This window comes from Diceros bicornis, chromosome 10 (assembly GCF_020826845.1).
Source record: "Diceros bicornis minor isolate mBicDic1 chromosome 10, mDicBic1.mat.cur, whole genome shotgun sequence".
Classification (NCBI taxonomy): Eukaryota; Metazoa; Chordata; class Mammalia; order Perissodactyla; family Rhinocerotidae; genus Diceros; species Diceros bicornis.
In genome coordinates, this window is record NC_080749.1 from 68855120 (window position 1) to 68875998 (window position 20879).

Sequence of the window (20879 nt, forward strand, 5' to 3'; positions counted from 1 at the left end):
CTATTAACACCAATAGGTAAAACCTCCATAAATTAACTTCTCTCTTCACCTTTTTTTTTGGTGGGGATGGTGGTGTGTTTTGTTCTTTTTTCAAACATAGAGAAAAGTAGACAAAACGGTACAATGAACCCCTCACCCTATGTCACTAACCATCATCTCAAGGTCAGTCCCACTTCAGCTGTACCTCCACTCATTTCTCTTTTACTCTTTCACCATTATTATTCTGAAGGAAATCCTAGGATAATATCATCTGTTTCATAAATATGTTAGTATATATCTGGAAAAGGTATAAGATACTCTTATTTTAAATATAGCCATAATACAATTGTCGTAACTTTTTAAAACATGAATTCGTTAATGTCGTCAAATATTCATTTTACAAATTTCTAATTATTTCATGAATGTCAGATTTTTTTTTTAAAGTTCGTTTCTTTGAATCAGGATGCAAATAAGGTTCACAAATTGTGATTGTCTTTAAAACTAAATGACAGGGCCAGCCCCGTGGCTTAGCGGTTAAGTGCACGCGCTCCGCTGCTGGCGGCCCGGGCTGCTGGCGGCCCGGGTTCGGATCCCGGGCGCGCACCGACGCACTGCTTCTCCGGCTATGCTGAGGCCGCGTCCCACATACAACAACTAGAAGGATGTGCAACCATGACATACAACTATTTACTGGGGTTTTGGGGGAAAAAAAATAAATAAATAAAAAATTTAAAAAAAACAACAAAAACTAAATGACACAACTATGCAGTTTAAAGACGAGTACACTTAACTTTTAATACAGCAAGCCCACAAAAGTTGAATTGCATTGACCAGGGAGGTGATGAATTGAGAGTTGTCTGAGAATAGAAAAAATAAATCATAGATGTTGCCAGTTCTCGTGAAAGTAGGGACAGTGTAACAGCTTAAGATAGCTATTCCCTTGCAGTCTCACAACAGCAGGTGTTGTTCCAGTTGCCTTTTGGGGAATGTCAGCATTATTTCTCCTTGTAGGCCCCAAGGTGTCAGGAATATGGTTAATAGGCCTCATCTAAAAATTTGTTTATTCTGGAATCCAAAATTTTCACTATCTTATTGCCATAAGGTAGACAAAAGAGGCACTGTTGGTCAAGAGCAGACCTCTGAATCTACACCTGGGTTCTAACCCCAGTTCCTCTCTTTGGTAGCTTTTTGTAAAAAATGTGTAGACAGTATCTTCTGGATTGTTGTGAGGATTAAGTAAGATATTGTGTGTTATGATACAGGATAAATGACTGGCACCTAGTAAATGATTGCTCCTGATGTTAATCAGAGTTTTCCATCTGTGAAAAAGAAATTTCTCTGTTGTAATTGATATTATTTTTCGTTTGCTTAATTAAGATTAAGTTTAATTTGGAGGCCAAAAATAGAAACCTGTGAAGACAATATAGGTATCTTGAGATCAGAGAGCTTACTGTTAGAAACCTGTGAAGACAATATAGGTATCTTGAGATCAGAGAGCTTACTGTATGTCACAAACTGCTGTATTAGAATCTTCCAGAGCTAGGGGTCTTGGGACCATGATCGGCTGTGTCCAAAATCACGATTAGTGAGAAGGTAGAGCAAAAATGATATCACACAAGAATCACACTAACTACCACTTCTCCTCTTTATCTTGGAATTCTTTATCTTTATCTTGGAATTCTTTCTATGATCCTAAATTCTACAAGGAGTGCTAAAGGATATACGAGTAGACTTCTCTTCTGCAGATAATCAGTCTTTCCATCCATCCATCCTGTTCTCCTGTTCTTTCTTCCTGTTTCTTTCCCTTCTGTGTTCCCTCCCTTATTTCTTCTTTTTCACTTCCCTTCCCTTCTTTATTGACGGCATTCTGTGTACAAACCCTATGTACTCTAACTAGTCACTAAAGATACGGTGATAAATAAAACATACTTTCTCTACTTGTAAATGGTGTAGTCTAGTGAGGAAGACACAATTAAACAAATGGTAATCATAGAATGTGATGAATTTCAAAATAAAAGAAATATAGAGTTATGAAAACACTTAACAGTTGGGCTTAATCTCATTTATTGGACAGGAAATGCTTTCCTGAATGGAAATCGATCAGAAAAGTGTAGGGAATTTTTTAGGTAGAAGGAACAACATGTAAGAAGGCCTGGAAGCTAGAAGGAAAATTATGTTATTGAGGAACTAAAAGATGCCTTCTATGACAGGAACAAAATATGGGGGAGTGTGGTAAAGAAAGATGAGGAAGGCAGGCCATGGAATGTTCTGTAATTCATAACCAAGAGTTTGAATAAGAACTAGGATCAGGGTTTTCTGCTGAGAGCTTAGGACAGATTTTGGAGTAGAGAGTACTTTCATTTTTTTAGTTCTTCCTTTCTGGATTTTTTTTTTTTCTTGCTTTGCTCTCCTTTCCTCCTTTCCTAAACCAAATTTAGGCTATGTGCCCTGCCACTGGGGTCTTAGTCAATGGATGTTAACTTGAACAGTAGCTATGAACATATTTCTACTTAAAATAACCAAGAATAATATTGTAATTGGGTATTATTGAAAATGGTAAATAAACTTTATAATTACATGTAATCTTTAGTCACAAAAACATTTGAATTCATTATTCTTAAAATCAAAATATTTTTCATTCAAGTTACTAAATCCCTTAATGACATTAAATCAAAGGTAGCAGCTGTTTTTTTACTTAACATATACTTAATATTCCTTTGGACATAACTTTTTATATTTCCTAAGGAACTTATTAAATTGACTTCTTGAGTAAATCAAAAGATTAATACCATATGTGAAAATTTGCACATTATAATTAATTACAAATGGTGACCGTCATCTTGAACTTATTTTCCACCATCAGGGAAAAATCTTGAATTTCAATGTCCAAGAGCTAAAAATACTTATTTATAAAACCTGTTGAAAGTAAACTGTATTGAAAATCATGTTTTATGTAGCTAATCCAGAACTTCAGATTCTAAATAGAAATGGGAGAAAATAACTTTAAAAATTATGAATATGGCATGATAAGTAACCAAAAGGGCATTTTTCATCTAGTTTACAGTGAAACAAGGTCTTTTTCACATTCTCATTCAGGAAACATTTCTGTATTCAACAAGCATGTACTGACTACAAAGTACATGCTGTGGTCTCTTATCTCTTAGTCTCACTTTTAACGTTTAATATAGTTCTCCCAACAGTATCATTTTTATTTCCTAACACATATCTATTCAAATCTCTCCTTAAAAATATTATATATGTATTACCTGCAATAGAATACAGCGAGTTTCTTAAGAGTTTAAGACTAGAAATAATACTAATCCTCTCAAATTTAAAACTCCATTTAAAAAAATTTTAACAAGGTTGCTTAAATAATTATCAACCTTTAGTCAGTCATGTGCCCCATTCATTATAAGATATGTTTCACTATAGAAAATAGTGGTAGCACACATTTATCACTATTCAAGCACTATTCTAAGTACTTGACACATTTTAGCTCATTTTATTCCTCCCATCAAAACTATGAAGTATATGTAGACTGTCCGTATATTACAGATGAGCTTATGAGGCACAGAAAAATTAAATAATTTGCATAGTAGGTTTACAGAGCTCCTAAGTGGCAGAACCAGACCAGGCAGTCTCTCTCCAGGGTCTGTGCTCTTAATCACCACACTTTGCTGAACACATAATACTAGTTTTCAATTCTGGATATGCATTAGAATCATCCATGGAGCTCTTTAAAAACAATACTGCCCAGCCCGAACCTAGGCCTGAGGATTAGAAACTCTGATGGTTAAGACCTAGGCATCTCAGTTTTTTAGAAAAGGGCTGATATAACCATTATGCTGGATTGTCTTTGGCCCTAGAAGTTTCATTTTACTCCTGTTATTAGTAACCAAAAAGGAAAGACCTCAGTTTTTTACCCAGTATAATTTTAAAACATCCATTATCTTGTACCTTTGAAATTGAATTAAATTAGATGGTTTGTGTGTGTTCAGTTTATTTAAATTTATTTTTTCATTGATGACTCTAAAATGAGAAATATCAACTGAAAAAATTAACATTTAGCTATGAAACCATTATAAATTTAGTTATATAATTTTCATTTTGCATGTTGTTATAGCGATTTTAATTTTACTTGTATCTAATTAGTAAATGGAGTATTAATATATGTAAATTTTCTTTTGTAGTGCTCAGGGAATTGTTTATTCCATGTTGATGTTACAGCAAATGTATAAGGAACTCTTCAGATCTGGAATTGACATTTTAATGAATTATTTCTTGATATTTTTTTTTTGTGCCTGTGCCCTCAAGACTTTCTTAAATGGTTTTTAAAATAGAGTAAAATTTAGCTGCTGTAAAATGCACAGATCTTAACCACATAGATAGTTCAGTGCATTTTCATATGTTTACATCCATGTAACTACCACCCCAAACAAAATATAGAACATTTCCATCACCCCAGAAAGTTCCCTTATGCCACCTACTAGCCAGTCTGCCTACACAGCCACTGTTTTGATTTCCATCACACTAGCTTGGTTTTGCCAATACTTGAACTTCATATATATGAAGTCTTTTATACCTCGTTTCTTTTCCTCAACAAAATATTTTTGTGATTTTCTTCCATGTTTGTTGAATGTATCTGTATAGTTCATTCATTTTAATCAATGAGTAATACTCAGTTGTATAAATATACCTCAATTTGTTTATTCAGTCTCCAGTTTGTGGGCATTTGGGTTGTTTCCAGTTTGGGGCTATTATGAATAAAGCTGTGTTGTTTAATTTCCAAATATTTGGGGTTTTTCTAAATATCTTATTGTTATCGATTTCTAATTAATTTTGTCATGTCAATTAAGTCAAAGTAGTTGATAGTATTGCTAGAATCTTCAATAGCTTTACTGATTTTTATTTTTGGGTCTAGTCCTGTCAGTTACTGAGGGAGGGGTATTAAAGTCTCCAGCTGTGATTCTGGATTTATTTCTACCTTTTGATCTGTAAGTTTTGCTTCATGTAATTTGAAGGTCTCTCATTAGGTGCATACATGTTTGTGATTGTTACACCTTCCTATTGGCCCATTTTGTCATTATGAAATTTCCCTCTTTATGGTATTCTTGTTTTGAAATGTACTTCATCCTATATTACTATATCTACTCTGACTTTCTTATGATTACCATTTGCATGGTATATCTTTTCTATTCTTTTACTTTCAAACTATCTGTGTCTTTATATTTAAAGTATAACTCTTGTAGACACATATGGCTAGATTTTGCCTTTTAAAATCAATCTGACAGTCTGTGTTTTGATTGGAACATTTAATCCATGTAATGTAATAACTGATATGATTGGGTTTACCAACCCAGGTCTACCATTTTTCTATTTGTTTTCTATTTGTCCCATCTCTGTTTTGTTCCTCTGTTTGTCTTTTTTGGGAGGGAGAGAGACAGCCTTCTTTAGAGTTAAAAGAATATAATTTATTTGTAATTTTAATTCCTCTGTTGGCTTTGTGTTATGTTTTGCTTTGGGGAATACATTATACATCCTTAATTTATCATAATCTACTTAGAGTTAATAGGGTACCATTTCACATAAAATATGAAAACTTTGCAAGTATTATTCTACTTACCACCCCTTTCCTTTGTGCAGTTGGTATGTCATATATTTTATATCTACATAAAATATAAACCTCACTTTACAGTGTTATTATTTTTCTATTTAAACAGTTATCTTTCAAATAAGAGAATTTTTTCTATTTACCTACATAGTTACCATTTTCGGTGCTCATCATTTCTTCCCATAGATCTAAGTATCCGTCTAGTGTCATTCCTTAATAGTGCAATTATACTAGCAACAGATTCTCAGCTTTCTTTTATCTGAAAATGTCTATATCATCTTCATTTTTGAAGGACATTTTTGCTGGATATAATTGAATTCTGGATTCTTTTGACAATTAAAAGATGTTATTCACTGTCATCTGGCTCTCCATTGCTTCTGATGAGAAGTTATATTTATCGTTTGTGGTGGTGTTCCTTTTTTGTAATGTCTTTTTTTTCTCTCACTGCTTTCAGAATTTTATCTTAATCTTTGGTTTTCAGCAGTTTGATTCTAATATACTTAGCTGTGGATTTCTTTGCATTTATCCTGCTTGGGGTTCCCTGACCTTTGTGGATCTGTAAAATGTTGCATTTCTCCAAACTGGCTAAGTGTCAGCCATAATTTCTTCAAAGGTTTTTTTTCCCCTTCACTTCTATATTTTTTTATCTGGGACGCCAATTACATAGATGTTAGGTTGCTTGTTGTGCCATAGGTCACTGAGATGTTTTTTCAATCTTCTTCAATGATTTTTCTCTCTGTTGTTCAGATTGGATAATTTCTATTGATCTGTCTTCAAGTTTACTGATGCTTTCTTTTGCCATATCTGATCTGCTGTTAAGCCTATCCAGTGAATTTCTCATGTCAGATATTATATTTTTTAGTTCTAGAATTTCTCTTTCCATTTGCCTCTTTTTTATAATTTCCCTTCTCTGTTGAGATTGCCCCTTCTATTCTCTCATTATGATCATCTTTTCCTTTAAGTCCTTAAATATTTATAAAAACCCATTTTTGAATATTTTTTTGCAAATTCCAACATCTGAGTCATCTTGAGGTTGGCTTCTACTGACCACTTTTTTTCTTGACCATGACTCACATTTTCCTGTTTTGAGTGATAACTTTTGATTATATAACAGACATTGTAGGTGATATGTTGTAGAAACTCGGGATTCTATTATCTTCTTCTGAAAAGTGTTGGTTTTTGTTCTACTAAGCATTTAAATTATTGACAGATCCCCTTGAACTTATGGAGGCTTTGTTTTACACTGCCTTAGGGAAAGACTGTTTAAAGTTTGCCCTTAGTTCTAGGGCAGCTTCTTTAGTTCTAGAACATAGTTTTTTTCTTACCCCTAAGATGTAGTCCTTCTCCAGTTTTAATTGAAAGCCCAAAGTGTTTACCAAGCCATCTAATTATGTGGAATTCAAACTCCAAACTCTATTTCCCCTGCAAGGGGCAGCCACTGAAATCTCTGTTTAGCTCATTTAGCTTTCTAGTGGTTGTTTTCCTCTAGGGTCCCACACATGGGATTTTCTCCCTTAATTTCCAGTTGTTTTGGAAGAAAGGAGCTCTATGTTCTGATGACTAAGGCTATTAAGAGTGCAGATTTCTAAGTTCCTGTCACTACTCCTACTGTTGGGGACTGCTCTCTGGGTAAAAGCTGTATAAATGTGGATCTTTTTTTTTTTCAAGGGTTGAATCCATTTCAATTTCTGCCTGCTTTTGGTTGTTATTCACTGCCTATTTCTAAGTTTGCTCAGATTTTATCATAGTTGTATATGGGAGGGTTAGTCCAATACTAGCTCTTTTGTCATTACTGGACCTGGAATGCCAGCTCTTTATTTTTTATAAAATTTACTTTAGATGGTCAATATATTTCTGATTATCACTTCATTAATTCCGTTTTATCTCTATTCATAGATACGAAGAGAAGGCTACTAAAGACTTGGAGCGATACAATAAGCAAATCAAGAGAGCCATTGAACAGGAGTCTCAAATATCAATAAAAGATGGCAGAAACAAGATAAAACCCACCAGTGCGTGGAATGTGGCACAGAAGCACAAGTTGAAAACTTCATTATCTAATCAGCCAAAACTTGATGAGCTCTTTCAGTCCCAAATTGCAAAAAAAAAGGACCAAAACATTAAAGTAGTTCAGATCCCCTTTTCTATGGAAAACTTAAAGAAAAATTTTGAGAAACATAAATTTGACTTAGAAGAGAAGGATAACCTTTGCTTGATCCACAATCTTAAGTTTCCTGATGGCTGGCTAATTACATCCAAAACAGAGGTTATGTTATTAAATCCATATAGAGTGGAAGAAGCCCTGCTATTTAAAAGACTTCTTGAGAATCATAAACTTCCTGCAGAGCCACTGGAAAAGCCAATTATATTAACAGAGAGGTATGGTGAAGAAATATAATTTTTTTTTATTCTGAAAACATTTATTAACGGGGCCTGCTCCATGGCATAGTGGTTAAGTCCAGCACGCTCCACTTTGGTGGCCCAGATTTGTGGGTTCGGATCCCAGGCGTGAGCCTACTCCACTCGTCAAGCCACGCTGTGGCGGTGACCCACATACAAGGTGGAGGAAGACTGGTACAGATGTTAGCTCAGGGCTAATTTTCTGCAAGCAAAAAAGGAGGAAGATTGGCAACAAATGTTAGTTCAGAGCAAATCTTCCTCACCAAAAAAAACAAAAAACATTAATCCATACTAGATTAGAAATTGAAGGTAAAAGTTGAAAGTATTTCCTAGTAGGGAAAAGTGATATTTATTTATTTAAAAAAATCTTTTAAAAACTTCATTGCTAATCTTCAGTGGAATTCATTGCTTTTAAATAAATAAATTTAGAATATTCTAGACAGCTTACTTCTGCAGTTAATAAGTATCAAGCTCAATTCTCCTCCTGTACATTAGTGACTTCCCTATGGTAGTTTTGAAGTTAGCCTGCCATGACTCTGTTTCATTACTCACTCTTTAACTTTTCAAACGTACACCAAAATAGAAATATGCAATGAATGCCTTTATCAACAATTATCAAATTTGCCACATTTGCCCTTTCTGTCCTTTTATACACACAGACACACACACACATATATTTTCTTTCCTTTGCTAAAATATTTTATAACAGTTCCCACCCCTACACCTTTCAGTATCTCTCTCTCAAAAATGGCTATTTTCTTACCTAACTACAATGCCTTTTTCATAGCTTACACAATAATAATTTCTTGGAATTGTTCCTCATTGTTTCAAAATGTCTTTTTTATAATTTAAAATTTTTTTAATTTAATTTGTATCTAAACAAGGTCCAGCCATTATATTTTCTTATGTCTCTTAAATCTCTTCTAATATCACACCATTAACTTATTTTTGATACTGAGTCACTTGTTCATTGGAATGTCCTGTTGTCTTGATTTGTCTCTGCTTCCTGTGGTGTTGTTTAACTTGTTTTTCCCTCTCCCATATTTAAATGGGAGTTAGCTCAGGAGGATTGAATAGATTTAGACTCTGCTTTCCTGTAAGACTGCTTAATAGGTGGTGCCATGTACTTCATATTTCATCACATCAAAAGGCACTTAGCACTGTGTTCAGCTGCTGACAGCATGGTCTTCCACCTTAAAGTTCCCTATTAACCTTTCCATCTAATGGTTTCATCCATTAATGATTGTTGCCTGAACTAATTTTATTATAGATTGTAAAATGGAGTATTTCCTTTTCATATCCTACGCGAGGAAATCGTTTTCTGTAAAAATGAATAACTGAATAACGTATTAACATTTCCCCTTTTTATACTAATATTTCTTTTTTATCTGACACAGGTAGAAGAGAATCACATGTACAACAAAGGAGATTAAAAACCTGAAATTAGGGGGCCAGCCTGGTGGTGTAGCGGTTAAGTTTGCACGCTCTGCTTTGGTGGCCTGGGGTTTGCAGGTTCAGATCCCAGGCACGGACCAACACACCCCTTGTCAAGCCATGCAGTGGCGGCATCCCATATAAAGTAGAGGAAGATGGGCATGGATGTTAGCCCAGGGCTAATCTTCCTCACACACACACACACACAAAATAAATAAAAAGAAACCTGAAATTAGAAAGATAATGAAAATTTGTTCACTAGAACACGTCACTAGATAACTCTGTTTCAGAACTTCCAAGAATAAATCAAAAATCATTTATAAAATGTATTAAAACTCTTGTGTTAAAGACTCTGCCATCAGAAGGAAAAAATAGGGCTAGGATACAGAAAAACATTTGTTAAAGCCTTCTTTTATAATTAAGGCAACAGTAATCACATTAACCAAAATCCAGCTATCTGAAATTTTAAACTTGATTGCTTTTCTAAATGGTATTTGTAAACTTTCATTTAGATCTCAAAAATCTTTCTGCTTGTACAAATTATGAGTTTTTAAAAATATTTTTCTTTGTGATATTTTGTTATTCAAAAACAAATACATTAAAAACTATTATTTTGGGCCCATACTAGCGTAAAAATAAATCATTCTTATTTGAACATGGGCAGCAACAAAGCTTATTTCAAAATTTTCACTTTCTTCTGAAATGTGACATCACCATCACAATTAGTAATGTAAGTTTTTCAAAACTCAGTCATGGACAGGATAATTACGGGTTTGACCTGTTTTCTCACCAGAGTTCTAATGTGGGTTGTATAGCTTATCTCTGAATGGAATAATTTAGATATCTATAAAATACAAGTAAGATCTCAATATAATAATAACAATGGCTAGTGTTTATTGAGCACTTATTATATGATAGGAACTTTATTAAGCCCTTTGCTTTCATGATCTTATCTTTACAACCTTATGAAAGGTAGGCACTATCATTATCCACATTTTATAGATGAGGAAACTGAAACACAAAACTGTTAAGTAACTTACCAAGGCTAATATAGCCCATAAGTAAGCGGTGGATCCGAGATTCTAGTCTAGACAGTAACTGTAGAGCCTGCACCATTCACTGCTATACTATATTGTTATCACCATCACCACTGGGTCTCAAATTGATTTTCTGAACATTGGTTAGACCAGACAGAGCACATCTAATATACAGCCAAAGTTCTCCTCTCTTCTCTCACAGCCAGTGGGATCCTCAGCCTTTCCAAGGTGATAAGCAAAGACATCATCTGTTCATTTACTTTTTCAGGGGGTGCAGGATTGTAATAAACAAACTGCAGCTTATCATCCTGCACTGGAACATAGAACAGTACCTTGCATACGTAAGACAGTATCTACCGCATGGTAGGCACTCAAATATTCATTGAATATTCGAATGGGAAAATGGTAACCACTCACATCTCAACCCCGACAGACACCTTATTGTAGTAACATGTTAGGGAGCATCCCAACCAAACCTAAAACCAACATGAAAGGTTAATTTGTGCCCTAGATAATCTTTGGCTACCTCAAAATTTTCTTTAGGGCCTGCACCACTCTGAACCATTTCATATGCCACCTTTGGCAAACGTGCTATGCCTACAGTAGACTGAAGGAAGCTCTCTCAAGCTCTAAGTTACTAAATTTTTAAGGTCCTGGGAGAAAAGATACACGCTTATCTTTTTATTATTGCAGAAACCTTGATTAGCAATTGAAAATTACGTAGGATGGACCACTTGAGTAACTTATGTATTATTGCGTCTGCTTAAGGTATAAAATGGTATTATTTATAAATAAAGTTTTCATTCGTATTATATATGGAGAGCACATTTTTTGATTTCACATTTAGTTTGTAACATCCTAGAAGATAGAAACAGTCTTTTATGTCTATTCTTCTTCCTTTCTGTACTCTGTATGTAGTAGGTCGTCTGTAAAATATTAACAGGAATGTAAAAAAGTAAAGCTTCTCACAGGGCTACTTATACCTTTGTATTTTGGATACTGATAATAACACTTTTTAAAGGGCCTTTGGATTAACTTTTTTCCATAAATCCTCTTATTTCATTTTACATATTTAATAAGTTAAAGGGCCATAATTTCTTTTTCAGTCTTTTTAATGGATCTCATTATTTAGAGATTTTATATAAAATGACAGCAGATGATCAAAGATACAGTGGATCAACTTACCTGTGCGATCCTCGTCTTACAGCAAATGGTTTCAAGATAAAATTGATACCAGGTATGATAATGTGGTTTAATATTTCCTGACTTGGAAAAATAAGTCTTGTTCCAAGAGTTACATTTGGATTTCATAATTTACAGATATCATTGTATACTTTTGTCTCACCAAAAGTACAGTGTCAGTTAAACAGTCATATTTCAGAAAGGTCACCTCTGCCTGAAACAAGCAAGTTTGGCATCTCTTTCAGTCGATTGCCTTGAATTTGCATTTTCATAACTAATCAAGTAGTTTCTTTGTAATTTTTGCCATCCTTTGTCACAATATTCAAACTGCCTGCTTTGTTTAACTAAATGATTAAATACTCCTTTAGATAATGAAACAAAAATAAATATGTAGGATACTGGAATGGCCTAACAAAATGGATATCTCCTTTCCTTTTTTTTTTTTTTTTTTAATTTTTTGTTTATTGTAGTAACATTGGTTTATAACATTGTATAAATTTCAGGTGTACATCTTTATACTTCTATTTCTGCATAGATTACATCATGTTCACCACCCAAATACTAATTACAACCCATCAGCACACACATGTGCCGAATTATCCCTTTCGCCCTCCTCCCTTCCCCCTTCCCCTCTGGTAACCACCAATCCAATCTCTGTCTCTTTTCCTTTTTTAAAAGCATTTACTTGTTTTGCCAATTAGATGTGTAACATCAGCAGTCTTAACGGTTTGTAGAATGGATGATTTGATTTCCATGGCTTTGCTAAAAAGACTGATAACGCTGTTTGCTTAGTACGGAAATTCATTGGGAGAAAAAAATTCCATCTAGCTGGCAGACTTCAGTTTTTCTAGTGGCCCCTTCTCTGCTCTTTCATAGTTTCCATACTCAACTACCTTCTTCCCTAGCTTCCTAGGCTGGTCTTGACTTATTACTTTCCCTTCATCTGGCATCAAGGAGACAAAGGCACCATGAAGAGTGATTCCACTGTCCTGCCTGCCCCTAAATTTGTCAGGACCAAAATGTAGAAAAAGAATGTTGAAGATTTTTAAAGGAATGTTTTACTAACACATGAAAATAAGTAAAAACAATGTCCAAAACCGTGATATTAGGTATATGCAGAAAATGCTTTGGTGTTCCAAAGTTTAACTAATTTTACTTGACTTTTGCAGTTTTAAGGATAACTACCCTAAACTGCTTTCCTCCTATCTCAATCATGGATATTTAGATTTGGAGTGAAGAGAGTCCAATCCCAACTCTGCCATTTAAAACCAGTGTGTTCTTGGGAAAGTCAGTTGGCCTCAGTGTTTCCTCATCAATAATAACTTTAATAATTATTGAATAATTATTATGTGCAGAGCACTCTTATAAGTATTAAATGTATTAATTCATTTACTCTTCCTAATAGCCCTATGAAGTAGGTCCTATTACTGTCCCATTTTATAGATGGAAAAATCGAGGCACAGAGAAGTTAAGTTTGCTTAAGGGTACACAGTTAGTGGTAGTACCAGGATTTGAACCCAAGTAATCTGCCTTTAGATTGTTATATTGCTTCCCTATTAAAACTGAGGTATCTGTATCTACTTCATGAAGTAGTTGTGAGCACTACCCAAGATACTTATATAAATCAATTAGCATAGTACTTGGCAATGGTAGGTGTTCAAATAGTCTCTTTTCTTCCCATCCTCCAACCCCCCTTTCTGTCCTGAACTGACTTAAAGTCATTTCTTTTAGTCCTCCTAGAAATCTTTCTTCTTTAGGGCCCCGGCATCTTTTTAATTTATTTGAAGTGTGAAGCAAGAAGGGTGTGTGTGTGTGTGTGTGTGTGTGTATAGCAGAATATTTTTTTCTTGACTTAATCTGTTTTTCTAATTAACAATGTGGCGTTAGTGGCAGGTGCCATTTTTTCATGAAAGATATTATCACAGCAATTTGTTTTAAAGGTTAGGATAACTACCCTGTCTGTTCCAAGAGCGTGTTTATTTTTGAGCTACCCAGTAAGTTTCTGTCTGACAGATGCTTTCAGCTCTTAGCTTGTAGATAAGTGTTTTTTTTTTTTATGTTTTTTTTTTGTGAGGAAGACCAGCCCTGAGCTAACATTCGATGCCAATCCTCCTCTTTTTTGCTAAGGAAGACTGGCCCTGGGCTAACATCCGTGCCCATCTTCCTCTACTTTATATGGGACGCCTCCACAGCATGGCTTAACAAGTGGTGTGTCAGCGTGCACCTGGGATCCGAACCAGCGAACCCCGGGCCGCTGCAGCGGAGCGCGTGCACTTAACCGCTTGCACCACTGGGCCGGCCACTAGATAGTGTTTTTTAAGTCCTACTGAATACCAGGTACTTTGCATGGCACCAGAGATGTAAAAATGAATAAGACGATCATCTACAAACTGACTTGACTGGAATTAACTTTACTTAGATTATCATCAGCATTATTTCTCTTGTCAATAACATATCAAGTTCAAAACATTCATGTTTTCTCTCTTCATTTTTTTTAGCCTTTTTTTTCTTTCATTAATTTTCAGGTCATGTTTTCTTAAAGACCATTTCTCTTTCTTTTACTGAGAGTTTTGTTGTATTGGACTAACTTTGGATCAACAGTTTGCTAGTTGTCACAAAACATCTTTGGATAAAGATAAGGCATTTGAAAGAGAGGAAGAATACATCTGGCTTTGAGGGAAAAGACAGAATGTGACCCTAAGAACTTTGCCTGTTAATGGGAAATAGCTTTTTGTTCTGGGTCAGTAAGAATTCCATATTTTAAGAAGTGAAAACTTGTCAAACCGCTTATTCATTTGAAGTATTTTCCCTGACAACTGGGAAGCATTTCACAGAATTTTATGGAAACTGCAAGTTTATTGTTATATGGTTTCAGATGTCTCTGAGTTTTCCATATCTGAATTTTGCAAATACAGAGATTAAAATATTACTCAGATTTCCTCATCTGCTGCCAAATACTTTTTGCCCATACCCACAAGTAATTTTCTGAAATATGTACAATTTTCCAGGGCAAAGGTAGTTAGTATTAGACTTTTCTATCTAATCATACTACGAAAGGTAGAGAACCAGCACTAGTGAAGTCTCTTGACTTGATATTTTTGTAAATTTTCATATGTAAAGATGTGAACTAGAATATTCTGCTACTTCCTCTTTGCCTATCTAAACCCTATTTTAAGTCCCATTTAAGTTCCCCCGGTTGCTCAGACTCTCATTTTATCTCCCTTCACTGAACTCTATATTTTATCCCTTAATGCCTGATCATATATCTACTTATATTATTCTCCAGTTGTTTCCTGGGAAGAACATTAGGATGCCTGCTCTGTTTAGTGTAACACCATTGCATCTGCCACCCAGGTCAAGGAACTAGTTTGTAATTGGGAACAGGTTAGGAATAGGATCATTGACATCTCGAGATCTGAAATTCTCCAAGCTACATGACTCCTCTTTTTTAATTCATCTGTTGATAGCTATCACTTATCCAACATTGGACTGTCTCATTCTCTTTACTTCTAGGTAACATTGTGTGGACTTCAATATTAAGAACACTGTTACACAGATATAGTCAAAGAAGGCAAATCTTTGCTATTTTCCAAAATCATAAAATGCATTCTAAAGCCAAATTTGATGCTTCAGAATGTATATTGTTATAGATATTTTACCCCATTATATATCTAGTCATATAGCTAGTTTTAGTTTTATTTTTAATCATTAAAGTAGTTTAAATAATAGATAATATATCAGTTTTAAACATTGTTCTAGTAAAACATTTTGAATAAACATTAGTATTTTGTTTCCTCAAATTACTAATACATTAATAAGTTACTATGGCAGTAATCATTTTGTAATATATGTGTATCAAATCAACACTTTGTACACCTTAAACTTACACAGTGTTACATAACAATCATATCTCAATAAAGCTGGAAAAAATAAGTAGTTACTATGTGAGTATTTTTATAATTTGTAAGTTAAAATAATCATAGAAATAATTCAGGCCTTTAAGTTAGATATTAAACCAGAAGGATAGAATTTGTACAACAGCAGTTGTTAAAACACTTAAACCAGTTTTATTTTAATAAATATCATGGGATTCCATTTTTCTCTCCAAAGTAAGAAATGTTCTAAACAAATGTAGGGAACAGAACAGCAATAACTGAGATTAAATTAAATGATATAAAGCACGTGTTGTCTATGAGCACTTATGACTTAATATGAATGTGAAATCCTATGGGAGGTTATTATTTGTTCTCCAACTAAGGAACAAAACTTTGTCCGGACTATATTAAATTCTAATGAAGGTTCGCTAAATGTTTTAACGGTGATTTTGTTTTTAATAGACATTTTCTGGAATATAATTCAAACAAAGCTAAACTAACTATATCTATATGTGGTTTTATTATTTTTTTATTTTAGGAATTTCTGTTGCTGAAAACTACTTGGAAATAGAAGGAATGGCTAATTGTCTCCCATTCTACGGAGTGATGGATTTAAAAGAAATTCTTAATGCTATATTAAACAAAAATGCCAAGGAAGTTTATGAATGTAGACCTCGCAAAGTGATAAGTTATTTAGAGGTATGCATTATTAGATTATGTAGGTTGGCTAAGTTTTAAGATACTTAACTCTTCCTTAATAAAATAGTTAACGGTTTCAAAATAGTAAAGTTTCTATAAGGTTTATTATCCATCTGCAAGAGGAAATATTGTTAAAAAAAGAAAAATCCATTAAAAGTTTTACATCATAGACTGGTTGTGATAAACTCTATCATGGATCCTTACTATACCATTATTTCTTGAGTACACATTGAAGAAGAGCCTTATGCATGAGACACTTTGTAGTGAAGTTCTTTTGTTTTTTTTGTTTGAGAAGGATTCACAGTTGCTCCACTTTTATATCAAATACTTGTCTAAAAAGAACTATAATGTGATTTTAAGCCCTGTTCTCTTCTAGTGCAAAAGAGGGGAAGGAAAGTGAAAGATGTTGATTATTGAATAAATGGAAATTTTAGTTTTCTAGCAATATTTACCACAAATGAGAAATGTAACAGTAGGTTAAAATAGTAAATTCAATAATATTAGAGGATGGAGGAAGATTGCAAACTTTTAAATGTCCAAGTATAGGACAATGGTTGGAAAACAACAGTGATTGTCTCTATATTTGAGGTACTCTCCCTCAAGGTGGACTGGTATTATTTTGAAAACAAACCTGAACTTTAATAAAGTTTATTTTCTCCCTTTTAAAAAAAAATGAGCCATTTTTGTTTAGACTATAATTATGGCATGCCCATTGCATTCTGAGGGTCAGAATTCCTCAACAGGAAAGTCTACTTTTTTACCCTTTCTGAAGATGGTATTTAGCAACATTCTGTGAGTCCTTCAAGAGCTTTGTCTTGTGGAACTTCCCAGCCTGTTGTGGGGGGCAATTCAACACTGATAGTTTTTAGGGACTTCAAAGGAATATTTTCTTGTGAAAGACTTAGTATAAATTTAAAAGTTGAGGGAGTTGTGGGTAGTGTTTTGTGTATTGAAGAACCATGTGGAAAGAAATAAGATTTCAGAAATAACAGAAAAAAGTGGTTGGTATTAGATATAAATATTTTTACTAATGTTATACTTCTCATTACATTAAGGCAATAGTGGATGTGATTATTAAGGAAGATAGTCTAGGGAAAAAAGAGAACTTCTGTGAGAACCACTGGAATGCTTCCATTTAAGGTCAAGCTGAATAAGATGAATCACAGATAAAGATAGGAGAGTAAAAGAAGAACCGAGAGAGGTGGATATAAAAGTCAAAGGAGGAAAGAAATTTAAAAATAAGTAGTATTACATCCTCTATAGGGTAATAGTTGCTAGAAGACCATCTGGTGTGGCTGCTAGATGGCAGTGATAACCTTGAAGAGAGCTGTAATGGAAAAGTAGTAAGGACGAAGACATTTGCCAATGATCAAAGCGTGGGAAAGTGGTGGAAAAGTGTAGGCAGCAAGTCACATGGTGGTGTAAGGCGGAAAGGAGAGATTAGCATGTATGTATTGAATTTGATGGAAAAGATTGACAATAAATGATTGGAGAGCAGATGTTCCGAAAGAGGCAAGAAGGAAGATGGGATAACGATATAAGCTTTAGAAAGGAGAAACCATTCTTTCAATCAAGAGCAGAAGAGAGGAGGGAAAGTGAAAGTAAGAATATTTTGAGGTAAACTTGAGAGAAGTCACGTATGATATATGTGGTAAAGGAGTAGGAGAAGTTATCTGCTAAAGTGAAGAGGCTGGGAGGCATTGGGGATTTGAGTATAATGGAAAAGGTCTGAAAATAAGAGCTGTAGGTACTGTAAGAGAAGGTTGATTATAGAAGATGTCCAAATGGCATTGAGGACTCATAAGAGCTAACACTGGTATTGGATCCAGCCAGCACAGTTTTGTGATTCTCCAACAGTGCTGGGTAAAATTTATCCAAGGGTAAGATTAGCAAGATGAATATGGTGGAAGAAAAGGAGGGTGAGTGAGAAAATTTGAACACATTATATATGCAAGAAACAGTGTTAGGTCTCAGGGATATAAAGATGAATTAGATTCTAGTAGGAATCTGCCCTTAGATTCTAGTGGGAATCTAAAAGGAATGCAGGAAGCTAGAAATAGTATCCTTAATGTCTTGCTCACTATTCGTACCTTAAGTAGGGAAAGATGACAGAAGGGTGCTGGTGGGCCAAGAGAATAAGGAGAGATGGAGGAGATTAAAGGTCAGAGTGAAGAAAAAGAATAGGTTTAGTTGGAATAAAGGAGTAGGATGGTTGGAAAGAGAATGGGAGAGGGTGTGTGGTTAGAGAGAATCATGTTAGGATTCAAGATCTTTGAAATACAACAATTCTTTTAAAGTATATCCTACAAGAAGCCAGCTTTGCTAATACTATTTTACCACCAAACTCTCAGTTTTCCCTATCTCAGAAAACAGCATTACCATACCAAAAATGTGGACATTATCCTTGATTCTGCATCCCTCATAACCAGTCCATCAGCAAGTTTTGACTCATGTCAGAAGTCTTATACCTCCCCCCATCTCCAGTACTATCAGCCAAGTCAAAAACTCGCACCACGACTACAGTGATGGCCTGTAAGACTCTCTGCTTCTTCTTGATCTGCCTCAAACCATACTTCACACAGCAGCCAGACTGATTGTTTTAAAGTGTGAAACAAATGTCAGGGTCTTGCTTAAAAACTCTCTGGTTACTTCCCTGTGCGTTCAGATTAAAACCCAAATTGCTCATTCTGTCCTAAGGGGTGATCTGACCCCTGCCTAATTCTCTTCCTTGTTCCTCTCCCCTTGTACTAACGGTGCTGCACCCACACTGACCATTTGATTCCTTCCATTCCCTCTACCTGAAATGCTTTTGTTTCCCCGTGATTTTTGCATCATGGTTCTTTATTTAAATTGAAGCTTAAACGTCACCTCGAGGAAGCTTTTCCTAACCACACAATCACTCTCTAGCATGTTGTCCATTTTAATTTTGTGCATTATTAGTCACTGAAATTTTGTCTTTTTATCTGTTTTCTGTTTCTCTGTACTGGAATGTAAATTTCACAAGAGCAAGGATCTTGTTTGTCTTGTTCTCCACTGTATTCCTGGAACCTACAATAGTGACTAGCGTATAATTGGTGCTTAATAAATATTTGTTGAGTGAAGGAATAATAAAAAGAATGTAATCAATTTTCTGTCTTCCTTGTTGCCAGGAATAACATGTTTTCTGCTTCAGGGTATATCATGGTAAAATGTATGGCTTTCTCTTCACAGGGAGAAGCAGTGCGTCTATCTAGACAGTTACCCATGTACTTATCAAAAGAGGACATCCAAGACATTATCTACAGAATGAAGCACCAATTTGGAAATGAAATTAAAGAGTGTGTTCATGGTCGCCCATTTTTTCATCATTTAACCCATCTTCCAGAAGCTACGTGATTAAATATGTTTAAGAAAATTTGTTACTATTGAAATTGATTTGGTCATAAAATAATATGAGTAAGTTTTTAAGCCATCTTTGTACTATCATGTGTTCAATGGTTATTTTATAAGTGAGGATTCACTGGCTTGTTTGTATATTGAAAACAATTTTAAAAACTGTAGAAAACTTAAATAAACTAATATAGACTATTAGTTCATTTTATTCTCAAGAACCAGCCTTCGTAATAATTATTAGTTGTAAACTCCAAATTGGAAAATATCTAGTATTCTTGGGTAGTTGATTTACTAGGTGCTATAAACTGAATTGTGTCCCCAAATTTATATGTTTAAGCCCGAACCCCTAATGTGATGGTATCTAGAAATAGTGCCTTTGGGGAGGTAATTAGGTTTAGATGAAGTCATGAGGGTGGGGCCCTCATGGTGTGATTAGTGCTGTTATAAGAAGAGACACCAGAGAGTTTGCTTGTACTCTCTCCTTTTCTCCCACCACTTATCGTGAGGATACAGAGAGAAGGTGGCCCTATATAATCCGGGGATAGAGCTCTCACCAGAAACCAACCGTGCTGACACCTTGATCTTCAACTTCTAGCCTGCAGAACTGTAAGAAAGTAAATGTCTGTTGTGCTTTTAAGCCACCAGTCTATAGTATTTTGTTAATAGCAGCCTATTTAGCTGACTAATACACTGGGTCAGTCCTGTGCAGAAAGAAATCACACAGACCCAGCTGGCATATGTGATATAAGTTGTCAATCTCCTTTAAAGTAGGATAGAGAGACACAGAGTGGGAGCAAGAGAAAATGAAATTCAGAGGAAGAAGAAAGAACATAGCTTTGAAGATCCTGCCGTTTACCTCTATTTTGGGGGTACAGTTTAGAAGTTGCTGGCTCTTATATGGAAATTATTGGACTTTGGTCTCAAAATTTGTCAGAGAACGTGGGAAGATTCAGATTTTTAACAGAAAATGTAGGTTAAGATTATTCATTGTGTATGTGTCCTTTCAAAAACCAGGTCCCACAGTGCACCAAAATAATTTACAAAAAGTTGAAACATGATTTTAATGAATATATTTATCGTATAAAGATGTGTTATAATTGATACAGTGTCTTCTCATTCACACCATTTCCCTTAATTCTCAAGGAGAATTTTTAAATTCCTAAGACGATTGTTTTAAGAGGTACAAATTGTGATACCTGAAATTCTACCTGTAGCTGGGCTTTTTCTGCTGCCAACATGGTCCTGTTTCCATAACCCGATTTCCATAACCCAAATACTATTTTTTTCCAT

The 20879-nt window shown here is 34.7% G+C and overlaps 1 protein-coding gene across 10 annotated transcripts in view; it reads left to right on the forward strand.

Annotated features, from left to right (window-relative positions):
* PMS1 (PMS1 homolog 1, mismatch repair system component) overlaps positions 1 to 19807 on the forward strand; it is an 82311-nt gene extending 62504 nt beyond the window's left edge. For 7 of the 10 annotated variants that reach the window (XM_058549411.1, XM_058549413.1, XM_058549415.1 and 4 more), the window contains 4 exons: positions 7487 to 7969; positions 11568 to 11698; positions 16057 to 16217; positions 19428 to 19807. In XM_058549411.1, the coding sequence (XP_058405394.1) occupies positions 7487 to 7969; positions 11568 to 11698; positions 16057 to 16217; positions 19428 to 19592 (940 nt within the window). In that variant the 3' untranslated portion in view covers positions 19593 to 19807. Of the gene's footprint in view, positions 1 to 7486; positions 7970 to 9387; positions 9874 to 11567; positions 11699 to 16056; positions 16218 to 19427 lie in introns of those variants that run through there. The other 3 variants (XM_058549416.1, XM_058549417.1, XM_058549419.1) reach the window with 3 other exon arrangements.
* Positions 19808 to 20879: the final 1072 nt, after the last annotated feature.